Source organism: Myodes glareolus, chromosome 1 (genome assembly GCF_982192425.1).
Source record: "Myodes glareolus chromosome 1, mMyoGla1.1, whole genome shotgun sequence".
NCBI classification, from domain to species: domain Eukaryota; kingdom Metazoa; phylum Chordata; class Mammalia; order Rodentia; family Cricetidae; genus Myodes; species Myodes glareolus.
Genome location: NC_142026.1, coordinates 67,439,147 through 67,463,347, shown reverse-complemented (window position 1 = coordinate 67,463,347; position 24,201 = coordinate 67,439,147). Strand labels below are relative to the sequence as shown.

Below are 24,201 nucleotides of genomic sequence, written 5' to 3'. Positions count from 1 at the left end.
CTGACTAATTACAGGCCTTACAACATGCCCATCTTGAGGTAGTGGTTTTTAAACATCCTAAACATCAACAAAAGGAACCTCACATAAGTCACTCCCCAGCTCCCAGGCCCTGGCGGCCAGGAACCACTTCCTCTCTGTGGACATTGTGTGACAAACTTTTCCTGGGGAGATGCAACACGGTTTACTCACCCCAGATGGGAGCCCATGACAGTACGGATACCACCAGAGTCCACGTTGGTGAACCAGTAAGTATTATTGTGGTCACTAATAGGAACAGAAATGACTCAATGGCAGCTGCAACACCAAAGTCCACCCCAGCACGGGTGTCAGTTCTGGGAACCTGCAGCACCCTGCACAGCCCGCAGCCAGCTCAGCATGTTGGCGAGTGTCCTCTCCAGGGGCCTCAGTTGGTCTAAACCTCTTCCAGAAGGCTCGATTGGTCCGAGAGAGACTCTTTGCTGTTTCCTCAGAGGGAGGAAGAGGCCTGGAGGGTCTGGTTGGCTTTAGGAACTGGGGTGTGGCTCGGTTGTGGAGGACTTCCTAGAATGTACAGGGCTCTGAGATCGCCCTCAGCACCACAGAAAACAGTGAAGTGTGGATGCACTGACCTCTCGTGGATGAGTCGGCAGCCATGATCCACGATCATGAGTGTGCAGGGTCCAGAGCAGGTGAGACAGCCCTGCAATCTCTTTCCAGCCTGCAGGGAAGCTCCTTACAACAATGTACACAACTCAAGACTGCTTCCGGAAACCCTTCCTCCCTTGTTTCTTTCAGACAGATGAGAAAAGCAACCAACACTGAGTTTTGGTAGACGGTGTCTTTCAAGAAAGTGCCCTGCTGAGCTGAGCTGACTACGTGCTTTGGGACGCAGGTCTCGGAACCTGATGCTGCAGGGCCTGCAGCACTGGCTGCTTCCATTCCTAGGCCTCAGTTTCCCTCCTGGTTTTATTGTTCCTTCAAATTCAACATTCTACTTCCTTTATCTGCTTTATCCCAGTTGACTGCACTCTGCACTCGTGTGTGTGTGTGTGTGTGTGTGTGTGTGTGAGCTCAGTGGCTGGTGTCGACCTGCCTTCAGCCCTAGCCCCAGCTTCGGAGTTACGGATGCCTGTGGCTGTGCTCAGCTCTCATGTGGGTTCTGGGGACCCAAAGTCAGATTTCCCGCCTGAGCAGCAGGCACTTTTCCAGCTGAGGCACCTTCCAGCCTCCATGCCATTGTTGTGGGAAGCTATGGACCTTTAAGGGTGGGACCTGGCTGAGAGAAGTTTCTGGGTGCGGGCCTTCAAAGGTTAGTCTCTCACTTCTCTCCATTGTCTTGCTTCCTAGTCTGCAGCGATGAGATAAAAATCCCCCATCCCTTAAGCGGCTTCTGTCTGGGACTGAGGCAACATAGAAGCAACTGCACAGCTGGGTTCCACCTCAGACTCCTGAGGCTGCATTTGTCACAAGTGGCTGGGGGTGGGGTGGAGGTTCCTGAGGCAGGGCCTGGATGAGCTCCCTAGGGGACAGAGAGCCCTGTGCACCACCTGTGCAGGTTTCCATGAAGAGACGTGTGAGAAGTCCAGCAGAGGCCCTGGGAACTATACCCAGCCGCAGGAGGGGGGGGGTGTCCAGACGCAGTCCATGGTCCCACATGAACATTAACACCCACATGAACATTAACACCCCGCACCACATCTCTACCTAAGGGCAAACCTAGGGCAGCAGACTGGGGGGCCTTGCCAGAGCTGCTAGACTCTGAAATTCCCACAGACTCTGGAGGCAGCAGCAGCCTGACCTGCCCAGGGCCCCTCAGGGGTGCGAATGCAGGGGACAGAAGCTCTCCCTGGACCACAGCTATGGATCTCCCCACTGAGAGGCAAAGGTTCAGATGCAAAGTTAGCTTTATTCATACAGACACCCCACTGTCCCCCACCTGGGGTGCTCCCTGGAGCTCTGGATCACACGTGCTGCCTGCGGTGTCTCAGCACCTCGGTGGGGGTGAAGAGGAAGTCCTCCCCGCACACCTGGCAGTGGTAGGGCCTCTGCAGGGCTGAGGTCTTCTGCGGTGGGGCAGGAGCAGCCTCCTCAGATCCTGTGGAGGAAAGAGGTGGCTATGGGTCCCACCCAACCCTGGTGCCTGGTGCCGGCATTTGGGTCCCTGTGGACTGGTACTGTGGCAGATGTGACAGCAGCATGCTGAGGCAGATGTGGCTGTGCAACAAAGAAACCATGACAGCCACTGAAGAGAAAAACAGAGGACAGGTAAAGGGAGGTCCAGGCTAGGGCCAGGGTCATGGTCCCCAGTATCCAGCAAGCCAGACACAGGCAGCAATACGTGATGGACAATGGTTAAGGACATCATCTCAACACAGGATCCTCGTACCCCCCTACATCCCCACCTCCTCCCCAGACTTACCTGGATCATCCTTCGGGGCCTTGGAGCAGGTGTTCTCGTGAGCGATGCGCTCCAGGGGTGTGAACGGCATGTGCAGGCCACAGTGCGGGCAGGTCCAGAAGGAGCGCAGACAGTCACTGTACAGGTCGTTGTCACTCTACAGCAGAGCGAAGGCGTCAGGACCCCTGCCTCACCAGCTGGGAGCCCCGGACCCTTCAGGGCTAAAACCCATTCTGAAATCTAGCCTAAGAGGGACTGCGACAGTCAGGGCACCTGGAGCTTCTAACCACCCACCTCTGGAGCAGGAGGCTTCAGGAAGCAAGTGATCACACTCACCGTGAGGCAGTTATAGGTGAGAAAATCGGAGACAGCATAGCCCCCCTTGGTGGGGTGGGGGGACAGGGTAGAGTTTCCAAAGAGACCAGGCAGATTAGGGGCAGCTGTGATGGTCTGGGGTCCCACATAGAGGTTCTGGGCTTCTAGGCCAGTGAGCCGTCGGAGGCTGTAGGGGACCTATAAAAGGAGACCAGAGACAGAGACATGGGGTGGGTGCCCCTGAGACAGCTCTGCCTAATGCCCTTCCTTGGACTTTGTAGGCATGGAACCACCAGCCTAGGCTACTCATGACTTGTTTTCAGGCCTTTGTGACCCCAGTGGCCTATCCAACTACCCTCCCCAGGCTCTCCTCTGCTCCTTCTTGCTGATGGAACCACAGCCAAACCTGAGTTACCTTGCCCCTTCTGTAAGGTATCTCAGGCTTGTTCCCCTTTTCCCAACTGCCTAGGCCTGTCCTCACTCCCAGGAAGTCAGCCTGGAGTCAATCCCCCCCATGGACTCCCACGGGACAGGATCAGAAGTAGTTGTCCGTTCCCACCTAAGAGTGTGGTTTCAGTACACCCGACACACGTCTACCTTTCTGTCCTCACCAGGGACACCTGAGGCCACACACTCCACATGTCCTTAGCTCTCGCCTACCATTTGAGTGGTGTCTAACAACATGGCCTCTGCAGCCAAATACTAGTTCCTCCCTTAAGCCATGTGACCTCGGGTTACCACTTAGCCTCTTTAAATTGAAAACCCTTAAATGAACCCCCACTAAGTGACAGCCCTCTGGCCACACAGCACCTTGGTCGCCATGAACTGCAGCAGCTCCCGGCTCAGAGCAGCTACCTCCTTGGGGCTGACCGCTGGCAACTCCACCTCTTCCTCCTGCTCCAGCCTCTGTCGCTGGGCCTGGTGGGCCAGTTGCCGGTCCAAGGCACTTTCCCAGTGGGCACGGAGCCGCAGGGAGGTTGCCAGGAGCCGGACGGCACTCTCACTATCTGTGAGCTGCAGCTCCAACCAACCATCAGCCACCAGGCGGGAGCAGTCACCGTTGGTGTCAATGGACCGGCTGAACAGCAGGAGGGACTGAAAGAGACAAGAGTCAGGAGCCAGGAAACAGCAGCTCGGGATGCCACCTCAGTGTCCACCTGGTTATCTTCCTGCCTACCCATCATTCACAACCCATCCATTTGTTCTTTCAAGGCATGAATTCACCTGTTCATTCCTTACCTGCCCATCCCCTACTTGTCAATCACTGTACCCAACATCCCTCTCCTACTAATCTAGCCTATCTACCTGCCTACCTGTCCATCCATGTACCCAACTGTCCACCCTTACAATGTCTACCGCATCACCTGTCTGCCTACCTACCCACCCTACCTGCTCTGCCATCCATGCATCCTCCCACCCACCTGCCCATCCTCCACCTGTCTACTCAGTATTAAGCACCCAACAATCCTGCAGGCTCCTCTGCATGCTCTGGTGCTGCAGACCCAATGAACAGCACAAAGCCGGCCCCACCACCAGCCAACATTCAATTGGAGAGACAAAGACAAAATCAGAGTAGGATGTCCTGGGAGTCTAAGAGTCATGGAATCTTGGCGGGGAAGGGAGTGGATGTTATCAAAGGAAGCAATACACTGTGACACCTGCTTTAATCCCAGTGCTTGGGAGGCAGGAGAATGGAAGCTAGAAGGACCCCAGACACAGGCACGTGGGTCTCTGACACCAAGGCAGAACCAAGGCAGAACTAGAACCACCTGTGTAGTGTTCGGTGGTGATATTTTGGGGACAACCCCACAGGAAAGGCAGGACTGGCCATAGGTGAATAGGCTGGAGGCTGGTGATGGTACCAAAGCACTCAGCGGGTGATGCCCATTTGAGATTCCGCATCCTAAACAAGCAGTAAAAGGGGCGCGGACTGGGGTTCAGACATCACCCCAAATGGCAAATGTCTCATTCCCTCCATCCCTCCGGCCACCATGCCATCCTTTTCTCCATAGCACACAGGAGCCCTGGCTGCACTGTCTCCCACTGCACGTGAGCCCATCTGGCTGGCGACCATAGATTGAGGGAAAGTCCGCAGCCTCCTTGAAGGCCCTGCACAGTTTCTTTCTTGTCTCCAGGAATAAAACGAGAGGGGTCTGAATAGTGGGGACATCTAATTGACAGGGGTATCTGCTGGGGTAGCTCGTGACCCTAGATTTGTGGTCGCAGGTGGTGATGTGTGAAGTGAACACCTAGACCATGGAGGTGATTGTGAGCACAGCTGGACTAGGCTTGGCTTCCCACAGCCACTACATCAAAACACAGCAGCACACACCTGCCTTGGGGCCTTGGCCTCTGCTAAAGACACTCCTCTCAGAGTGTGACACGGTCTCTTCAGGACTGCAGCCAGTCAGAACTCCTCATCAGCTCCTACCACTCCTCCCCATCTCTATTTTTCTTGGTGATTGAAAACACACACACACACACACACACACACACACACACACACACACACACAATTTCAAACAGCCCAGGCTGGCTTCAAACTCATGAGTGTCCCACTTGGGTTACAGGCATTCGCCTGCATTCCCATGTTCCCTTGAAGACATGACATAGACTTCCCTGACCTGGGAGCCTAAGAGGGCAGAAGAGGGCCTGAGCCCTCAGTATGCCACTGGGTGCTGGGAACAGTGCTTGGCACCAGCAGGCACTCAACAGGTTACTAAGGCACAGAGTCACAAATAATGACCCACAGCCACAGACCATGCCAGCAGCCAGCCTGGGCAAAGGGCAGCTCCTCCAAGCAACATTCAACCTGAGTCAGGCAGGAGGCCTACCTGGAGGGCGGGGATGCGGACGCAGTTCACCAGGTATGGTTTGTTGGTCTCCAGCAGGGAGACGAAGGCTAGGAGCTGGTGCTTACAGTTCATTTGGTCCTTGCCATCTGAAAGGTAAAAGTAGTCAGCTCAGGCCCACTTGACTCCCCAGCTGCATACCCATGGCCACCCATCCTTCACTCAGAGCCTGACATCACACAGCACACAGACAGCACATTCACAGGCTAGAATGACTTTCAGGTTATTGTAAACACTCTGCCACAGTCTGTGAGCTCTGGGCTGCCTGACACTAAGGAACTGCTGTCCACCTGGATGAGGTCATCAGCACTGTCCTGACACAAACAGTCCTTGCTATTAAACGACATGAAGTCTGGCATGTGCTTTCAAATGCCAAGCCTGACAACCTGAGTTCTATTCCCAGGACACACATGGTAGAAGGAGAACTGGCCCCCACAAACTCTACATGCATGTAGTAACATGTATACATGAAGTAAAGAAATGCAAAAACATTACTTGTAAAAATACAATGCTCCAACAACAACTAAAAAGAAAAAACAAACACGATGCTCCGGCAGGAAGGTAACAAGGAGGGGTGCACAGAAGAAACAAGGCTGACGGAAGGTGACAGTTGTTGAGGCTGCCTGAGAGCATCCAGGGCTCATCCCTACCTTGTATGACTGAAAATTTTCAAAATGAAAAAGATAGAGAGGAAAGCTAAGGATGTAGCTGGGTAGGGCACTTGGCTCACTTATTTGAGGCTATGGGCTCAATATCTTGTTGTGGACTATTTAACTATGCAAAAGTGTGTTGCATTGTTTATGCTGCAGAATATGACTAGCTGTGTAAAGGTGTGTTACATTGTTTATGCTGTGGAATATGACTTTCGCTGTAAAAAGGTGTGTTACATTTGTTTATGCTGTGGAATATGACTTTCGCTGTAAAAAGGTGTGTTACATTTGCTTCTGATGCACTGATGTAAGAATGTATTACATTTTTTTTATGCTGCATTTAATTATGAAAAAATGTGTTGCTGTTTCACCTTGCCTGCCTAAGGAACCTGACTGGTCTAATAAGAAGCTGAATGGCCAATAGCTAGGCAGAAGAGGAACAGACGGGACTGGCAGGCAGAGAAAATTAAACAGGAGAAGAAATCAAGGCTTGAGTGGAGAGTGGAAAGAGAAAAAGAGGAGGCGAGAACGAGGGAGAAAGAGAGGGATGTGCCCAAGGCCAGAGCCTGGCAGCTGTCAGTCAGTCAGCCAGAAACAGCAGGAAAGTAAGATATACAGAAAGGAAGGAAGGAAGGAGGGAGGGAGGGAGGGAGGGAGGGAGGGAAGGAAGGAAGGAAGGAAGGAAGGAGGGAGGGAGGGAGGAAAGGAAGGAGGGAGGGAGGGAGGGAGGGAGGGAAGGAAGGAAGGAAGGAAGGAAGGAGGGAGGGAGGGAGGAAAGGAAGGAGGGAGGGAGGGAGGGAGGGAGGGAGGGAGGGAGGGAGGGAGGGAGGAAGAGATAAAAGCCAAGGCAAAAAGTGGATAAAGAGAAACAAATAAAATAAGAGCTAAGCTAAGGCTGAGCACTCATAACTAATGAGATGTCTCTGTATCGTGACTTGGGATCTGGCTGGTAGCTCAAAAGAAAAAGCCTGCTACAATATCTAGTACCACAAAACAACAAAAGGAAGGCAGGAAGGAAGTGGAACTGGCAGAGGGGGCTGCAACCTGGTCATGGTGGTCAACAAAGTTGATTCTACCCTAGATCCTGCCATTCCTAAACCTTGTCTTTGTCAGTGACCACCTCACTTTCCTCACACCCAAGGAGGGTGAGCTGGCTCCTGAGCTTACAGTCAGGCTTCAGGGTGATGTGGGATTCCCCTCTGTATGCTGTGAATATGTTTTTATTACCACTGGTTAATAAAGAAGCTGCTTTGGGCCTGCACAAAGCAGAATAGAGCTAGGCGGGGAAAACTAAACTGAATGCTGAGAGAAAGAAGGCAGAGTCAAAGAGAAGTCATGTATCCTCCACCAGAGACAGACACACTAGAACTTTGCTGGTAAACCACAGACACATGGCAATACACAGATTAATAGAAATGGGTTAAAAGATATAAGAGCTAGCTAGCAATACACTTGAGTGATTGGCAAAGCTGTGATTTAAATAATACAGTTCCGTGTGATTATTTCGTGTCTGGGCAGCCAGGAATGAACAAGCAGCCTCCCCACAATATCAGGGGACACAGTGCCAACCTGGGGCTGGGCCCCTGGGGCTTGGCCTGCATGTCTGCACAAAAGCTGGGGAACTTCCCTCCCTAGGACCAAGCTGAGGCTGTCAGACCGACCAGCACAGGGCCAACCATGGTGCCATCAGCAGGATTCAGGCAGCGGCACAGAAGTTCAGCACTGCATGCTGCCCACAGCTACCTGGCAAGGCTTCTCCTAAAGCTCCCCTTCCACAGCACAGCACAGCACAGATGGTGTGTGAGGAGCTCTGGAGAACACCTGAGTGAGCAACCTGAGCTTGCCGTGTCACCATCCCTCATGTGCCACCAGGGTCACTGTACCTTGACTCCCTTCACGGCCTGAGGTCTCCTGCCCCTGTGTGTGCAATACCTCAGGGCTGTTGGCGAAGACACAGGTGGGGTGCAGCACGGTGCCCTGCTTGGCCTGGGTATGGAAAATCTGAAGAGCCAAAGACAAGCATTGACACAGAGGCCACAGACCTGCTCCACCCAGTACCCAGGCCCCTTTTCTCCTCCCCTGGGACAAGGTCCCTTTTCCATAACTATACTCAGACGACTCCTCATCTATGAAGTCCTCCTCCCCTGCATCAGCTGGGTCTGACCCATTGTCTTGTCCTCCTCCAGCCTTGCCCCCTCTGGCTAGCGTGCAGAGCAGCTAGCAGCCCAAGGAAAAAGGCAAGGGTCCTTCTGTCACACAAAGCTCTTGGAACACAGAGGTGCTCAGGAAATGTTAAGTGACAGACTCAGGACAGAAGGGAAAAGAAACCACACCTGGTCTGAGTCCTTGCGGCCACTGTTGAATGCATCGGGCACAGCCAGTTGTGGGTAGAGGCCCCGCCCCAGCACCAGCTTGAGTAAGGTCAGCTGGTCGCGGGTCAGGTCCTGGGCTGAGCTGGCTGCTGCCTGCAGCTGCTCCAGGTTGTGCCGAAGCTTGAATTTTACATCCTGTAGAGACAAGGATTGGTGGTGGCCCTGGTGCTAGCTCTGGGGATGGACACACACACTCACACACACACACACACTCACACACACACACACACACACACACACACACACACACACACACACTGGAAGGTGCTGTGCTAGGATGCACGGGTTGGAAGGGGCTATGGAAATCATATGGGGTGAGAGCAAGGTAGACTCTTTAATCCCTTGGGGGCGGCTCTTTCTCCTGTGTTATATACCCCTTTATGCCCCTGACCAAGTACCTGGCTGACCCACCTGAATGTCAACGCTGTCAGCCCTCTGGGAAGCAGAACCCTCATTGTCCTCATCACTGGAGCAGCCATCTTCCTGCAGCCGCAGGACCTTGCGCCTCCGTCCTCCACCCTCCTCATGCTGCCGCTTCAGCTGGTGCAGGGCCCGGCGCTCTCTGCGCTGCTGCAGCCGACTACTGTAGCTGTCCCCTGGGGCCACTACCTTGGCCCCACTTAGCAACCCATGATCCTCCAACAGCTCCTATGGACAGGAAGGGCACAGGTGAGTGGGCACTGTTAGTGGGCTCTGGGCTGACATAGGCTCATAGAGTCAGGGTTCTCCCACTGCAAAATGAGGGTGTCCCAGTTCCCCCTGCAGAGCTGGATAGGAGTCTTTTGCCCAAGTCTTGATTTCTTTGCCCTGGGAAGAGCTGTTACTAGTTAGTAACACAGCCCAGAAACTGGGCAAGCACAGGTGGTTCATTGGGACACCTGGTCAGGCACTGATGTTTCACTGGGACACCTGGTCAGGTACAAGTGGTTCACTGGGACACCTAGTCGGGCACAGGTGTTTCACTGGGACACCTGGTCAAGCACAGGTGGTTCACTGGGACACCTAGTCGGGCACAGGTGTTTCACTGGGACACCTGGTCGAGCACAGGTGGCTCACTGGGACACCTGGTCGGGCACAGGTAGTTCACAGTAGGGTCATGGCAGCTGCTCCAGAGCTGCCTCCAGGCTCACTTGAAGTCTAGAGTGGGCCACACATCCTCTGACCCCAGAAGATTCCTCTCAGAGCCGAGCTGTACCTGAGAAACTGTCAGGAACACCAAATCTCAAGCCAGACATGGCCATGCATACCTGTAATACCAGCACTCAAGAGACTGAGGCAGAAGGATTATGACTTTAAGGCCAGCCAAGGCTACATAACAAGGCCCTATGAAGAAAAGTGGGACTGGAGTTCTGCTCAGTAATAGAGTACTCACCTAGCATGAGCAAGACCCGGGTTCAAGATTTAACACCACAAAAATACAAAAAGAAAAGAAAAAAAAAAAAGAGCCAGGCAGTGGTGGCACACACCTTCAATACCAGCACTTGGGAAGCAGAGGCAGGTGGATCTCTGAATTTGAGGCCAGGACAACCAGGGCTGTCACATGGTGAAATTCTGCCTCAGGGGAAAAAAAAAATCCCATCAACCTGGACCTTATTACTCCAGAATTCAGTGGGAGCTGGAAAGACCTGAGTCTCCCTTCCCCCACACCCTGGCGACAGTTTCATCAACAATCCTCAAAGGATGCCATCTCACAGGCCTGTTCCCCACTGTGCCTGAGAACATGGACGCTGTATGTGTGCACATGCGAGTGTGCCTATGTCCTGACACACATCACATCAGCCTCTCACAGTGCCTGGGGGTAACAAGGGTGGAATCACAGCTCCAAAAGCTGCAGACATGAGGAGGAAATGGCTGGACCCAACATGGGGATCCTGGAAAGGTTTCTGAGTGCCAACTGGCGCCCCTGCAGTCAGGGTCATAGACCACCCCAGGAACGCCTGTTATGTCTACTCTACAGATGCGCCAGACCACCACAAAGCCCAGTGCATCTAAGCTTCCTGCCAGCGATGGAGACAGAAGCCACATGACCATGGGGTCCAGGTTCATGATGGAGAGCACTTGCTCTGTCCTTACTCATCTCCAGGGACCACAGTGTCCACATAGCCACCTACATGCCTGTCACGCAGCCATCTAGTGAGCTATGTATATTTGTTCAGTGGGATTCGTGGAGGTTGCAAGATTGTCACTACTTTCATGTCCCGGTTTCCATGGGAAGCTAAGGCCCACCCAAGGGACAGCATGCCTGCAGCCACACTGTCAGAATGTGGCAGAGCTGGAATACGCTCCATGATGTTGGGCTCCAGACACACTGGCCGTCCTGTCACACTACACAGTCCTCAGTACTCAGCCTGAGCTGAAGGTGCTCCCTGGGGCCAAGGGTGGGCTTCCCCATCAGGACGCCACATGCAGTGATCCATGCACCTTCCCAAGGAACCCTCTTCAAGGTCTACATTTTTCCACCTTGCCCAGGATGCCCCCGTCCTGCCTGTCTGCTTGGACAGTGACGTTGTGAGGCCCTGGTCACCAAGAAGAGCCTGGTTCTCACCTTGAACTGGCGCCGCAGGTTGGCCATCTCATAAAGCCGATGCTCCTCCACACCCCGGCGGCGGCACCACTTGCGAGAGTTCCCACTCCGCTCAGACTTCACCTGTTCGAGGAGCAAACACCTCAGAGTCAGGGCCTGGTTAGCTTGAGGAGGGAGCCCCAGTACGGGAGGCCCTGAAGTAAGGACAGGCTGGGAGCCTCCCCCAGGACGCAGCCTCAGCAATGTACCCCCACAGAAGCACCCAGACAGCATGCTGAGTTAGGTGCCCCGAGTCATGACTCTGAACTGTCACTGATGAGGGCTCAGGAATGGTGGGCAGAGTATACGACATTCCCCCAGCAAGGCTGGTTTTTCCCCAGACAGGCAATCCCAAACTCCCCATTGATCCTGGGCTGGACCCTGACTGTCCCTTGGCCCTAGGACATGAATGTCTGGGACAAGGAATTCCTTAGGTAGATCCAGGGCTCAGATACATGAGCTGTGTAGAATGACAGAGGCACCCAGCCCACCCAGGCCAGCCTCACCTGCACCCAGGCATTGAAGACATTGAAGAGCGTGAAGGGGTCACCCTGGTCACTCTCCAGTGGCCGCCGGGCTGTGGCACAGTCCAGGTTGCTCTGGGCACTGCGGGTGAATGGTGACTGGACGCTGAGGGCAGCAGCAATGGTCAGCACAGGCTCTGCCAGGCTTAACATGGAACCCAGGATCAGCATCTTCCCTGTGGGTGGCAGGGGCAGAGCTAAGCCTCCCAGACCCTAGGAAAGCAACCTTTCTACTCTGGGGGGATTCTGGGGCCCTGATTGAACCTCCTTTCCCCTTGCTCACAAAGAGCCTCAGGACCCAGATGGGCAGATTCAAACCCACAAGCTAAGATCTGTGATCACATAACCTTGGGCAAGAGCCTCCATCGCCCCGTCTCTCCACTGGAGGTGACCAGTGTTTCTACCTCCTTAGGCCCACGGGGCCCTGTTGAGTGCTGGCCACAACTCTGAGCCACCTGTGTACTTTCACCAGCCCTCCCTGGCTTGTCCTTAGCTCTCTATGGCCACAACTCTCCTCCCTGAGTGAGAACTGCGCGTGGCCTGCCCTGTCTGCTCTGGTCTGCTCTGGTGCCAACTGTGCCTATAGCAGAATAAAACTGACTGCCATCTTCACTTGCTCAAGGACAAAGAGGAGAAAGAAGTCAAAAGTAGAGGAAGAAAGGGGGGTTGAAAGGAAGGTGAAGGAGAGCAGGGAAGGCCATGGGGAGAAAAGTGATGGGCACAGAACTCAGTGTGATGGGAGCACTGTAGAAACCCACATCCATAATCCAGGCCCATCAGGAGGAACAGGGAATCCCCTGGTTCTGGAGACCTGTGTAGACACAGGACTTTCTAGGAGCTCAGGCCCTGACCGCCTGCCCCAACAAATGCCTACTCAGCCTCACTGTCCTCCAATATCTGTCACTGGCCCCACGGAATGAGAGGCACTGAAGCAAGGCTGCAGCTAGGCTAGGCAGGGCCCAGGCCTGCACGAGGTCCCTATCATTCACCTGTTTTGTGTCTGTGAAACAGAACAATGGGTTTCTCAAGACCAAGACCATCTGTCTTTCACTGTGGATACTTAGAACCAGTTTGTCGTGGGTCACTTGGGCCTCACGCCCTAAGCTCTGCACAGGCTTGCTTTCCACCAGGTATCAAGTGGGTCATGAACTTTCACTTTAGGAGACGATGTGGAACATGAAGCCAAGCTCCATGGCTTCCCTAGTGGCAGCTGTTCCACACCCTGGGGCACCATGTCGGTTCCCCAACTGAGCCTGCTTCCTCGCCTATCCTAAAGAAGATCAGAGGAAATGGGGGGAGAGCTGGGAGCTCCCCTGGCATGGCAAAAGCCCCAGGAGCATCCTTTATCCCTCAGCTCTGATTCTTTTACTCTAGTCTGACTCCCTCTAGACAGACAAAACTAGCCACCTGCTTAGGCACCGGAGGCCTCAGAGACCACAGCATCCAGCCTCTCAGGGCTGCTTTGCTGGGGATGTGAAAGTTCGCCTTGGCCACAGATTGGGGCAGTGGTGAATGGGTGGCCCTGCTGAGGTGGCAAAATATGGGCTGTGGTGGAAACAGAACATGGTGAGTCAGGAGAGCTGAGGTACTGGAATGATTCAAAATGCGCAAGAGGAAGAGACAGCCTGCTTGACACATCCTGTGCTAAAACAGGACCGCCAGGACAGAGCAAGGGTAGGCTGGACAAACAAGAGGGACCCGCCTTGGGATGAGGGTCACTGAAATGAGCAGATCCGTGAGCTCTGCTGGAGGGATCCTTACCAATCACAACATCTACAGGCAGCTGGGCCAGCAGAGACCCAATGGGGGTGAGGGCCTCTGAGCTGTCCAGCACCCCCTGGTCTCGGAGATACAGGATAGCGGTTTCCAGGCTGGCAGGTGGAGGGGGCTCAATGAAGGGGAAGGTCCGTGGATCCCCCACACTCATACTCTTCATCTGAAATGAGAAGCAAATGTCCTTGGGGGACCCAGGAGCCACTGTGGCACAGGGACTACAGGATGTCAAACTCATCAAACTCCAGAATGTCTAATGCTGAGGCCTATCTCCCTTACAAATCTACACGGAAAGAACTGCAACCCCTCAACCCTTGAGAGCGAGCAACTGACTTCCAGTGAGCATGTGACTGCACTGAGCTAATCTGAAAAGGTCCCTGGGACAAGGCACCCTGCAGTTGGAGCACCCTCCACACCCTCCACACCCTCCAGGTGAGGGAAGTTGGGTAGAAGTCTAGAGCTACCAGGTTACTGGACTGCCCGGACTGGACTGCTCCTCAGCTGGGCAGGTCACCTCTGAGGGGACAGTGGCCCACCTGTGGCAGTGTGGGCGAATGTAACCAAACACCCCATCACCAGGCACATCCTGGCATACAAGCCGAGCACCTGTCTGGAAAGCGGACAAAAGACGATGTGACAAGAGTTTGGAGCACCTGCCTGGACCATCTGGGCCTTAGAGATGCTGCCGTCCACCTGGTCACCTACCAGCCCACCTTCCTCCCACCCTGTTCCCCAGTGCTGTGGAAAAGAACATCTAATGAGTAAAGCATGACAATGTCATCAATACTCAAGAGGCTGAGGCAGCAGGATTCTGAGTTCAAGGCCAGCCTATGCTATAGAGTGAGATTCTGCCTCAAAACACATAAACACTGAAAAACTGAAACTTAAGAAGTAATCAAAAGTGAGGAGTGTGGCTTTTTGCTTTAGATTTCCCACACTGCTCAGGCCAGTGCTTTTGAGGTTGTGTTTTGACTTTGAGATAGTGTCTCCTTGTATAGCCTCCCGATTCAGCCTCCTGGATGCTGGGACTCCAGGCATGGACCACATCATCCCTGGTAAGCCACTGCCACTTTAGCTGGTAGGTGGATAAGTCACCAGTGGGTCAAGGGATCTGAGTTGTGTCACAATCAAAATCCCTTTAAAACCTGAGTCAGAACAGAGGATGTCAGAGTGTACGCCAGTAAGAAGGGCACTGGCTTGTGCCACTTCCTGACACACCCGGGCAGCATAGGAACCAAGGCAGACGTGTGACTGCGTCACTTGCTCTCTTTCCTCTTTTTCGTTCACTCTTCAACAATGAACCCAGGGCCTCACACGGGCTAGACTGTGTTCTATGTCTGGGCTCGACTGCCAGCTCTCTCCACGTTTCATTTTATGACAGGAACTTACATCTTAGATCAGCCTGGCTTGAACTCACTATGTAGCCTAAGATGAACCTGACCTTCTTCTGGCTCCACCTCCAGAGTGCTGGGGGACAGGTGCACTCCCCATGCTGGGTCTACTCGTGCCAGGCAGGTGCTGTCCAGCTGAGCTGCAGCCTCGGTCCTGCTGCAACACTGCACCCTCCTACTCAGCGTCCTCTGTGCTGGGGCGACAAGCACACAGAGACTCTGCTCCCCTGCCTTCCTAAAGTGACTGGCAGGTGAGTGAGCAGAGCTGGATTTTGTTGTTGTTTTAGCTTTGGTTTTGGTTTTTCAGCACAGATTTTCACTATGTGGCCCTGGCTATACTGGAACTCATTTTGTAGACCAGGCTGACCTCAAACTCACAGAGATCTGCTAGGATTAAACGTGTGTGTGGCCACACTCAGCTCTTCTAGGCTGGCCTTTAAATTGCAGCTGTCCTCTTGCCTTTGCCTTCCAAATGCTGGGATGACAGGCCACCACTGATCTTCACGGTGTCTTTCACAGGAGAGGAGCCTGAAGTGAGAACAGCCAGGCATGGGATCTTGACACAAAACCTAGCACTGGGCCGGGTGGTGGTGGCACAGGTCTTTAATCCCAGTACTTGGGAGGCAGAGGCAGGCAGATCTCTGTGAGTAAAGGCCAGCCTGGTCTAAGTAGTGAGTTCTAGGACAGCCAGGGTTACAGAATAGAGAAACCTTGCCTCAAGCCACACCCCCCACTAAGGAAAAAAAGAAAAAGAAAAAGAAAGGAAGAAAAAAGAAAGAAAAGCCTGGGCTACATAGAAAATTCCAGACCAGCCTGGAATACAGAGATCCACCAAGAGAGCAAAAATAAAAGAGGTCTGTTAGCTATCGCATAAGGGTCTCTGTCCAGAAACTTAACCAAAGCTACCCTACGAAACAAAGGTCGTGAGTTAAAAAGTGCTGTCAAAAGCCACTCTGGACTGAGTTCTGCTTTCAGTCAAAGCCCTAACTGTGCCCTTGGATCTGAGGAGCAATTCTCCAACCCAAGTGTGGTCTCCCAGAGTATGAACAGCCCTGACAGGGTCAAAACCCTCCCAACTCCTCCCTGGCAGTAGAGGTCAGGAGGCCTCACCTGAAGCACCAGTGTGTCCAGGGCCACCCTGCGAATTTCTGGGACTGGGTATGGAGCGAAGGCATCGTAGTCAGACTCGGCATAGAGGCGGTAGCAGACACCTGGGCCTGTGCGGCCCGCTCGGCCCTTGCGCTGCTCGGCACTGGCCTGGCTGATCCAGAATTCCTGAAGCCGCTGCAGTTTGGCCTGAGGGTCGTAGCTCATCTCCTTCACCTTCCCTGGGTGAAGAGGAAGTAAGAGTGGTGCTGAGGAGGACACTTGAGTGTGCACAACAGCACAGAGAAGTGCTAGACACCCGCTCAACTCCACACATGCCACCCCACCACAGTCCTGAGAGGATATTCTGCTCACTTATGCCCTGCCAGCGGGTGGACAGAGTGTGCCTGGCATACACCTTAGCCTTTCAAGAGGTGGGACTGAGGAAGTGTGCTTCAGGTGCCTGTGATGTGAAAGGGATTTGCTTCCTGGCCCTGAGCGAGCTGTCTTGCTGTCTCCATCACAGACCCAAAGTACCAGGGTCACCAGACCATCAATAGAAGCCATGAGCCAGGGCACATCTCTGCAGAAGCAATGAGGCAGGGTCTGTTAGGTAGAAGGGTGGCTAACACACAGGTCCCCTTTCACCTTTTCTCTCTGATCTTTGCTCCTCTGGATGGTCAGTCATCCCACACACCCTGATTAAGCACCTACTATGCACAGGCACAAGCACCCTCACAGGTTCTAGGGAAAAAGTCACAAGCAAACAAAAGCCCTGGTCTCCCAGGACCAAGTGCACTGCCACACAGCATCCGCTGATTTTCCCACATTCTACTGCCTCAAAATCAAGAACATACCATGTCTAAACTGACAACATTTAAACAATGGTATAATGGGATGTTTTACCTACCATGCCACCAACAACTGCTAAGGCTCCTGGGCATTCATACTGCACCAGGTGCCCACACACCCAAGAGAACCAACTCACTCCACCTTGCAGCTTAAAGATGGAGTCGTTACAGAAGGGTCAACGCTAAGAACCCACTGGCCAGCTCTGTCGTATCTTAGCAACTATGCCAGGCTGACTTTCCAGTAACGTCCCAGTGGGAACACATATATAAACAGAATCACAGGTTTAAAATAGAGTTCTGGTCCCCCCAACAGTGGAAGAAAGGGAGATTACTAGGTGTGAATGCTTGTGCAAGCCATGAAACAAGAGGAGAGAGACAGATATCAGCAGGGAGAGCTGCAAGTACAAAGGCCCTGGGGCAGATAGATGTGAGCTTGGAACGTCGAGGGACACTGAGGCATTGCCTGAGCCCCACAGCTCAACACCACCTCCGCCCTGCAGTGGTCTGTGCCTCTCTCACTATGCCTACGTTTCTCCCAGGTCCTCATGGTAGTGGTACATGGGCACTGAGCGCTGTCCTTACCAGAATCCACTACAAAGCGGATCCCGTCGATGGTGACCGAGGTCTCAGCAATGTTTGTGGACAGGATGCACTTCCGTACTCCAGCTGGAGCCACATCAAACACCTGGGGCAAGGGAGGAGGTCACATAAGGAACTAACTCAGCCCTGATGGATCTGCTTGCTCAATAGCCTTCTGGGTATTCCAGGAATATTTCACCTCAGCCTAAAACAGCCTCAGCACCCTCCCTGGTACCCACCTCACCCTCTACACTTCACCCGAACCATCCGAGGCCTCCCTCCCTCAGCTCCCCAGACCCTGAACATCTTAAACATTTTTCCTCCGTCCCCAAGCCCTGGTCCTTTCCTTTAGTCCAGGCCCCTCCATCTCCACCCTCAGCCCGCAGAGCTGCTCTCTGACCTCCAGTCAAACATACTCTAGCCCCCCCACCCATTGTTCAGAACTTTCCTATGGCTGCCCAGTGTACTTGTGACAAAGTCTGGGCACCACACTGAGTCTTCAGGGCCTGGTGGTCCAGTCCCCCCACCTGTCAGTCCCATCTCTCCTGACTTCTTCGGGTTGTCACCCAAGTCCCTTTTGTAGAAGCCCTTCTCTTGATGCTAGGCATAATGGCTAAGAGCAACAGCCGTGGCCACATCTAGCCTACCACATATCTTTGTAAATAAAATTTCCCTGGAACTCAATGAGAGAGCCTATGGCCTACAAATCTGAAAGCAAAACCCTCTGGCCTTCGATAGAAAATCCGCCAACTCCTGGTTAAGATCTCCAGAGCTAAATATCCTGGATTTACAGGTTGCTTGGCCATTTGATGGCTGTAACCCCATACAAGCCCACTGACCTGGGGCTGGGGATATAGCCAGTGCTATGCGTAGCCACACTTGGTTCCTGGCCTAGAGATTCCCACCAGCCCTGCCTTGCAGGCTACATGTACTACCTTGTCCTGGTCGGCCACAGAGAGAGCACTGTGCAGGGGCAGCACTACCCAGCGCTGGGTGAGGCTGGCATAGGCCTGGGCAGCATCCAGCACTGTGCTGATCTCTGCCATGCCACTGAGGAAGACAAGGAGGTCGCCCCTCTCCTCAGGCGGATACTTATTGTCGATGGCCTCCAGCACTCTCAGGAAAGGCCGTGGGTCCAGCTTCTCTGACTTGGACGCTGTCTGCTCTGCCTCCTGCGGCTGGTACACTACCTATGAGAGTCAGGACAGGAATACACAATCATTCTAGAGCAGCAACAGGGAAGGGATTACAGGCTCACAGGGGGACACAGGTTGGCAGGTGGCGTACTCCAGGGGGGTAACTTTTGTAGGAGACGGTGAGATCAAAGAACAGCGAGGTAATAAGACAGTTTCTGGGTGCTGACCACAAAGGTGTATTAACTGAACAGCACATATATTCTTACAGAACCATATCCTGAACAAGAAAAAGAGTTGAGCCCGTGAGAATCCCACCCAGCACATGTTAGCAAGCATCCTCAGTGGCATGCAGATCCACGAACCCCCAGCAACAGCAAAGTCCTGCCCGAGGGCTTGACTACGCAATGGCAACATCTGGAGTGTGCCAACAGGGGGAAGGGAATACGTCTGACACATACACGGAGGGATGCAGTTAAAGGTTCTATGATGACAGTCCCTGCCCTGCAAGATGGTAGAGCTGTGAGAAAGGAGGGAGGAGCCCGAGTGCCTGAAGGACCACGCGGAACAGAGCTCTCTTCCACCTGGAAGGTCTGGATGTCCTACAAGTAAAAACATGCTTCTCCCATAGCAGACCTCAGCAGGTTGGAACGCTCAGGGCTCACCGTGATGGGGAAGAGTCTCCCAGGCACCTGCACCACCGGGGCACGGCTGAAGTAGCTGGAGAAGAGAGAGATGTTGATGGTGGCCGACATGAGAATGACCTTGAGGTCAGGCCGCCTGGGCAGCAGACCTCGCAGGATGCCCAGCAAGAAGTCATTGTGCAGGTGCCGCTCATGGACCTCGTCCACGATCAGGACCTGGTACTGGGGCAGGGTGGGCTCCCGCTGGATCTGGCGGAGGAGCAGCCCCACCGTCAGGAACACGATCTTGGTGGCCGCCGAGCGTGTGCTTTCAAAGCGGATCTGGTAGCCAACCTGGGGTGGGAGGGAGGAGAGTATGAGGTCAGGAGAGTACACAACAGAGTTAGGGCACCAGAGCTCCTCCCTGCTCCACACGGGAGTCCGAGGCAAAGCCATGTCTGTGGGTCAGACTCGAATCCTGTGGGCTTGGGGTGGAATGACAGTTCTGCTATGAGGCCACTGACCTAGGCACACAGGGCCACCCTAGAGACTAGATTTCCTTCCCCTGGATGCATGAGACTGTGTGGTTATACTCATGCAGTGTGTGGTGCACTTCCTGATAATGGAGAGTTACAGGCTAGGGAGGCAGCCCAGAGACAGAGCAACTGTTTGGCATGAATGAGACCCTAGTTCAACCCCCAGCACTCCCACAAAAAAGGCAAAACAAAACTCCAACTGTCTTTAACCAGAATGTTCTAATGGCTGCTAGGAAATAAGATAGCTAAGCATTACAGATGCTTCCATCTGTCTGGCTGTTGGGGTGCTAGACCAGATAATGAATGCTAGTGCCTCTGTCATTTGGGCACTGTACAAACTGGGCTGAAGTTAAAGATCTCTGGGTCAGTGCCTAAGTAATAACTTTAATGTACATTGCCATGAGGACTATCAAATCATCCCCCGGTGTCTCAAGGGAAAACCTGGGACCCTGCTGTGTCACTAACCTGGGAGCCATACTGACTGAGGCTCTCGAAGCCAACCCGCTTGGCCAATGAGATACAGGCAATTCTCCGAGGCTGAGTGCATGCCACATGGCTGAAGCCAGCAGCTAGTAAGTACTGGGGGACCTGAGTAGACTTGCCACAGCCCGTGTCACCGGCCACCACCACCACCTGGTTTTCCTTGAGTGTCTGCAGGATGCGGTTCCCATACTGAGAGATGGGAAGTGCTGCCCGCTCACGTTGCAGTTTGGCAAGCCGCCCAAAAGCCTGCTTCTGCATGAAGTCCAGGTAGTGAAGCAGTGCCCGACGGAACTCAGACACTCTCTCTGGGGGCAGCAACCTGCCTGGCCCCTGACAACGCCGAGTGTCTGGGCCAAGGATGGAAAGGTTGATGCGGTAGCGTGGGTCATAAGTGCGAGGTAGGTCAGCTAGAGCAGGGATGCCATGTGTGGGACGGCCAGGGTCCTTCTCCTCCTTCCTGGAGGCCTTGAGGTGCTGGAATCTCTGCAGCCGTTCAAAGAAAGCCCAGAACTTCTGGCATTCCTCAGAACCACGATGAATGTAATCCTCATCACAGAAGAATATGTCTTCCAAGAGGCGGCGAGTCTCGGGACAATTCCAGTCCCATTTCTCCAGGGCTGCTTCTTCCCTGGGAGCTCGGTGGTGGTGGAGGTGGCGGTCCCGGCGATCCCTCTCGTCCCTTTTCCTGGGAGGAGGCATGGTCCCTGTCACAGTGCTGTCACAAGTAGTCTCTGTTCTGCTCACTTAGACCAAGTAGTCTCACCTACACCCCATGTTCCATTTCTAGCAAGCAGGAATTGCTTCTCCTCAAAAAGTAAACTCCCTTTTCCTTGTACGGGAGCACTGTGGATGGCAGGGTGGGTAGCCAAGGCCCTGGAGGAGCTGGGGACACACAATGCACCTCATGATTTCTGCAATGACCTCTGAAGGGGGGAAGGGTTCATCTTGGACTTCCAGGTCCTAGATGCTTAGGGAAGAAAAGAGAAGACATCCATTCACTTTTAGAACATCAATTAAATGCCAGGCAATGGTAGTGCGTGCCTTTAGCAGAGGCAGGTGAATCTTGTGAGTCTGACGCCAGCCTTGTCTACAGAGCTAGTTCCAGGATAGCCAGGACTGTTATATAGAAGTCCTGTCTTGAAAAATCAAGAAAAAGAAAAAAAATCAATTAAAAACCTGCTATTCTTAAAGCACTGGACTAAGAAGGGGAGGTTATGAATCCTACTACATGTAGGTCACATGGTCAATCAATATGAGAATCTTGTAAGAAGGAAAAACAGAAATAATGAAAACGGGGAACAGGCTTTTCATCTGGTGTCCATTGGGCTTCACAACACTGAATGAAGCCCTTTGAAATTGAATTTCTTGAATTGAAACTGAATTTGAAATTGAAAGTACATGTCTATGGTGCTACGGATTGGTTTTGCCTGCCTGGCACAATGACATCCTTTGTCTGTTAAGTTTTCACCTTCCTTCACAGAACAGCCCCATCACATCCACATGACTCTGGTGGGTTGGGCAAATCACAAAGGCCTGGCCAGCCATGGTACTCTTTCTCCCCCTTTAATCAGTGATTGGTCAGAATGGGCACGTGACCCTTTCAGGTCCTGCCCTGGAATTTACACTTGGTTGCTAAGAAAAAGAACCTCTCCTTTTTAATCTGTTCTACCTAGACAAGCTGGGTTACACCTGAATCCCTTCAGAGTAGGTCAGGGCATCAGTCCTTCCCCGACATGTACCCTAGACAACAGCCTACAGACAGACACAATGGGCACACACAGGGATGGCCACTGTAAGAGGGACATTAGTGTTCAAGGATTAGCTCCTGTCAGCCCTCCACTTCTTGCCTACGTAAGAAAATGCCTTTTCTTTCCCTGCAGTGCTGAGACGGAATCCAAAGTGTCACACATACTAGGCAAATGCTCTACTACTGAGCTACACTCCCATACCACAAAACGCCATTTTGCTTCAAGTCGGGAATCTTGTTTTCTCTCAGTTGAAAAAAAATATCCTAGTAAAGCTATATGGCTGTCCGTGCAATTGCCCTGGAACTCGCCCTAGAGATGTAAGTAGCCCTGGCTGTCCTGGAACTAGCTTCGTAGACCACATTGGTCTCTAACGCACGGAGATCCGCCTGCCTCTGCCTTGCGAGTGCTGGGGTTAAAGGCATGGGCCACTATGCCCGGCTCATTCTTCCTTCTGAGAAAAAAGGATTTCTCAGACCAGTGAGATGACTCAATGGGTAAAGGCATTTGCCAACAAGTCTGGAACCTGAGTTTGAGTCTTGGAATCATATGGAATAAAAAAGCTCTATCTCTCTCCCACACAAACACAAATAATTAAAAAAAAAAAGACAGTGAAAAGAAAAGGATTCCTTTTAGGCAACGAACTACCTACACATGCTAGGCCCAACATTAGCATGCAATGCCTACCACGGAGTCTATTCCTCAAGTACTTATTCATTCGATTTGGGTTTTGTTTGACATAGGGGTCCATGTAGCCCAGGCTGACCTTGAACTCTCTATACAGGTAAGGATGACTTTGAATTCATCCTGTCTCCATCATCCAAGTACTGGGACTGCAGATAAGCACCATCATGCCTAACTCTCATTCATTAACTTCAAAAAGGGTATGGTTTCTAGATACAAACTTGCCATTGTAGGCCAGATTGGAATAAAACTCAGCCTGGTCCAAAGTGACGGATTACAGGTGTGCACTGGCACACCTGGCCCTTTAGGGTTTAGGTCTTCCATTTTCTTCATAAATTGGGCTCTAACCATCTTTTGATTCTTTGGACTCCTTCGAAGCTCATGCCCTTTTTGGGTTTCTCTCGCTCTCCATCTTCAGACGTCAGTCTCTTTCCCAATCTGTCTTACTTCTTTTTCCTACCAGTATTAAGGTTACAGGCATGAGCAGCCCACGCCCTCCAACTCAAGGCTTCACTCTTGCCCAGCAAGTGGTTACATAGTTTACTGAACCATCTTCCCAACCTATTTTTTCCTCTCTCTTTTGCCTATAACCCAACTCTCTTACTCAGACCTCCATTTAACTTTCTCCACCTTCTTCATTTTGTTTCAGTTTTCTTTTTTCTTAAGCTTTATTTTTGTAGGCAAGAATCTTCCTATGTAGAATGGGTTTGCCTTTAACTCACAATTCTCCTGCTTCAGCCTCCCATGCTCAGATTCCACTCTTGATTGCTGACCCTCAATTTATGTGTTCAATGCTCCACTCGATACTTTTATCTTCCAATGGTCTATTGTGTGTGTAGGCTCAATCATGTATGTAGACATATATTTCACTTTCTCACAACATTAAGAAAACACCATTCCCACTCTATTTTACTTTTTTTTTTCTTTTTGGTTTTTCGAAACAAGGTTTCTCTGTGTAGTTTTGGAGCCTGTCCTGGAACTGGCTCTGTAGACCAGGCTGGCCTCGAACTCACAGAGATCCGTCTGACTCTGCCTTCCGAGTGCTGCGACTAAAGGCGTGCACCACCACCACCCGGCCCCACTCTATTTTACTAAAATAAATAAGCAGCAGGAGAAATGTGAATTTGGGGTGCATTTCTTCCTTTTCGTCATTTTTCAGAACGACTCTCTAACTTGGGAGGATTGTTCCCTAAGTGTGGTTCTCATCACCGCCCAGTCGTTCTTCCCAATCTGTCCCCGGCGCCCTTCAGAATCGCTCTCAGAGGCACCCCATCACTCTGGGCCCCTTTTCCACTCAGTTCCCGGATTCTTGGCCTATCTGTGCCCCATCTCCTCTCAGTTCCGGGCCTCTCGGTTCTCCAGCTTCTCACTCAGAATCGCGCACCGTCAGAGCTCCCGGGGTCCTGGCTTCCTGGCATATTCCTTCACTATACTGGGGGTCTCTTAGATCGACTCGCTCGGAACCACCCCTGAACAAGCCCCGCACAAGACACCGCCGCCACGCAGTTGCCCCGCGCGCATGCCCCGCCCCTTACCTAAGAAACAGCGGCGGATGCCTCAACTTCCGGTCCCAAGTGGTCTGCGCCTGCGTAGACCGACACAGCGCGAGCTTGCCCCGCTGAACAAAGGAGCCAATAGGGAGTAGGGGCGGGCCAATGCAGGCT

At 52.7% G+C, this 24,201-nt stretch overlaps 1 protein-coding gene across 2 annotated transcripts; it reads right to left on the bottom strand.

Annotated features, from left to right (window-relative positions):
* Positions 1-1,865: 1,865 nt before the first annotated feature.
* Dhx34 (DExH-box helicase 34) lies at positions 1,866-24,201 on the bottom strand. Of its 2 annotated transcripts, none has more exons than XM_048431703.3 (17): positions 24,073-24,201; positions 20,091-21,075; positions 19,132-19,443; positions 18,269-18,523; positions 17,337-17,439; positions 15,928-16,145; positions 13,415-13,589; positions 11,636-11,829; positions 11,112-11,213; positions 8,978-9,214; positions 8,528-8,701; positions 8,078-8,195; positions 5,527-5,633; positions 3,503-3,787; positions 2,714-2,890; positions 2,399-2,534; positions 1,866-2,074 (listed from the first exon to the last, which is right to left on the bottom strand). In XM_048431703.3, exons 2-17 carry the CDS (start codon positions 20,805-20,807, stop codon positions 1,941-1,943), a joined length of 3,444 nt encoding a protein of 1,147 aa, XP_048287660.3. In that variant the 5' UTR covers positions 20,808-21,075; positions 24,073-24,201; the 3' UTR covers positions 1,866-1,940. The 2 variants fall into 2 exon arrangements, with proteins under 2 accessions (XP_048287660.3, XP_048287661.3); XM_048431704.3 differs by lacking the exon at positions 24,073-24,201 and adding an exon at positions 23,922-24,055.